The sequence below is a fragment of the Colobus angolensis genome, unplaced genomic scaffold (genome assembly GCF_000951035.1).
Source record: "Colobus angolensis palliatus isolate OR3802 unplaced genomic scaffold, Cang.pa_1.0 Scaffold358, whole genome shotgun sequence".
Lineage (NCBI taxonomy): Eukaryota > Metazoa > Chordata > Mammalia > Primates > Cercopithecidae > Colobus > Colobus angolensis.
The window spans coordinates 882,227-882,696 of record NW_012116910.1 but is presented as its reverse complement, the minus strand read 5'-3'; the positions used below and the strand labels follow the sequence as shown (position 1 = coordinate 882,696).

At 49.6% G+C, this 470-nt stretch overlaps 1 protein-coding gene across 1 annotated transcript in view; it reads right to left on the bottom strand.

Moving 5' to 3' along the window:
* Positions 1–470, bottom strand: part of LOC105519700 (succinate dehydrogenase [ubiquinone] flavoprotein subunit, mitochondrial-like) — a gene marked incomplete at its 5' end in the record, with an annotated part of 31,455 nt that overhangs the window by 19,247 nt on the left and 11,738 nt on the right. The window contains 1 exon segment of the mRNA XM_011953142.1: positions 228–362. Within this exon segment, the coding sequence (XP_011808532.1) occupies positions 228–362 (135 nt within the window).

Genomic DNA, 470 nt, shown 5'->3' with positions numbered 1-470 from the left:
AAAAAAAAAAAAAACCTACAACAAATTCATTTCTTATTTTCATCCCTTCCAGGGATCAGAAAGCTGACACTGACAGAGAAAGAGAAGGCACATGTCTGGTTCTTCAGCACCACTGCAGGGGTCTCCATCGTCCACAGGTCAGAAAAGCAACCAGAGAAGTCCAGGACGGGTCACCTCAAACAAGAGGCAGATGTGTGTGTGTCTCTCTCTGACTCATTCTGAAGAACCGCCCCCAAACTCAAGACTTCAACTGTCATTTCTGTGTTAATGTCTCCAAACTGCACATTCATAAGCTCAACCGTCAGACGTCCCCGAGATGAGCGCATCTTCCCCACAACAAGCTCCCTCAGTGGTCGTGTGGCCTAAGCCCCAATGTCCGAACGTCACACGCGGTTCTGTCACGGCTGTGCCCTGACTTTACATCCCGTCATCGCGGAAGCTCCATGTTCTCCTACAAAGCCGAAAGCTGC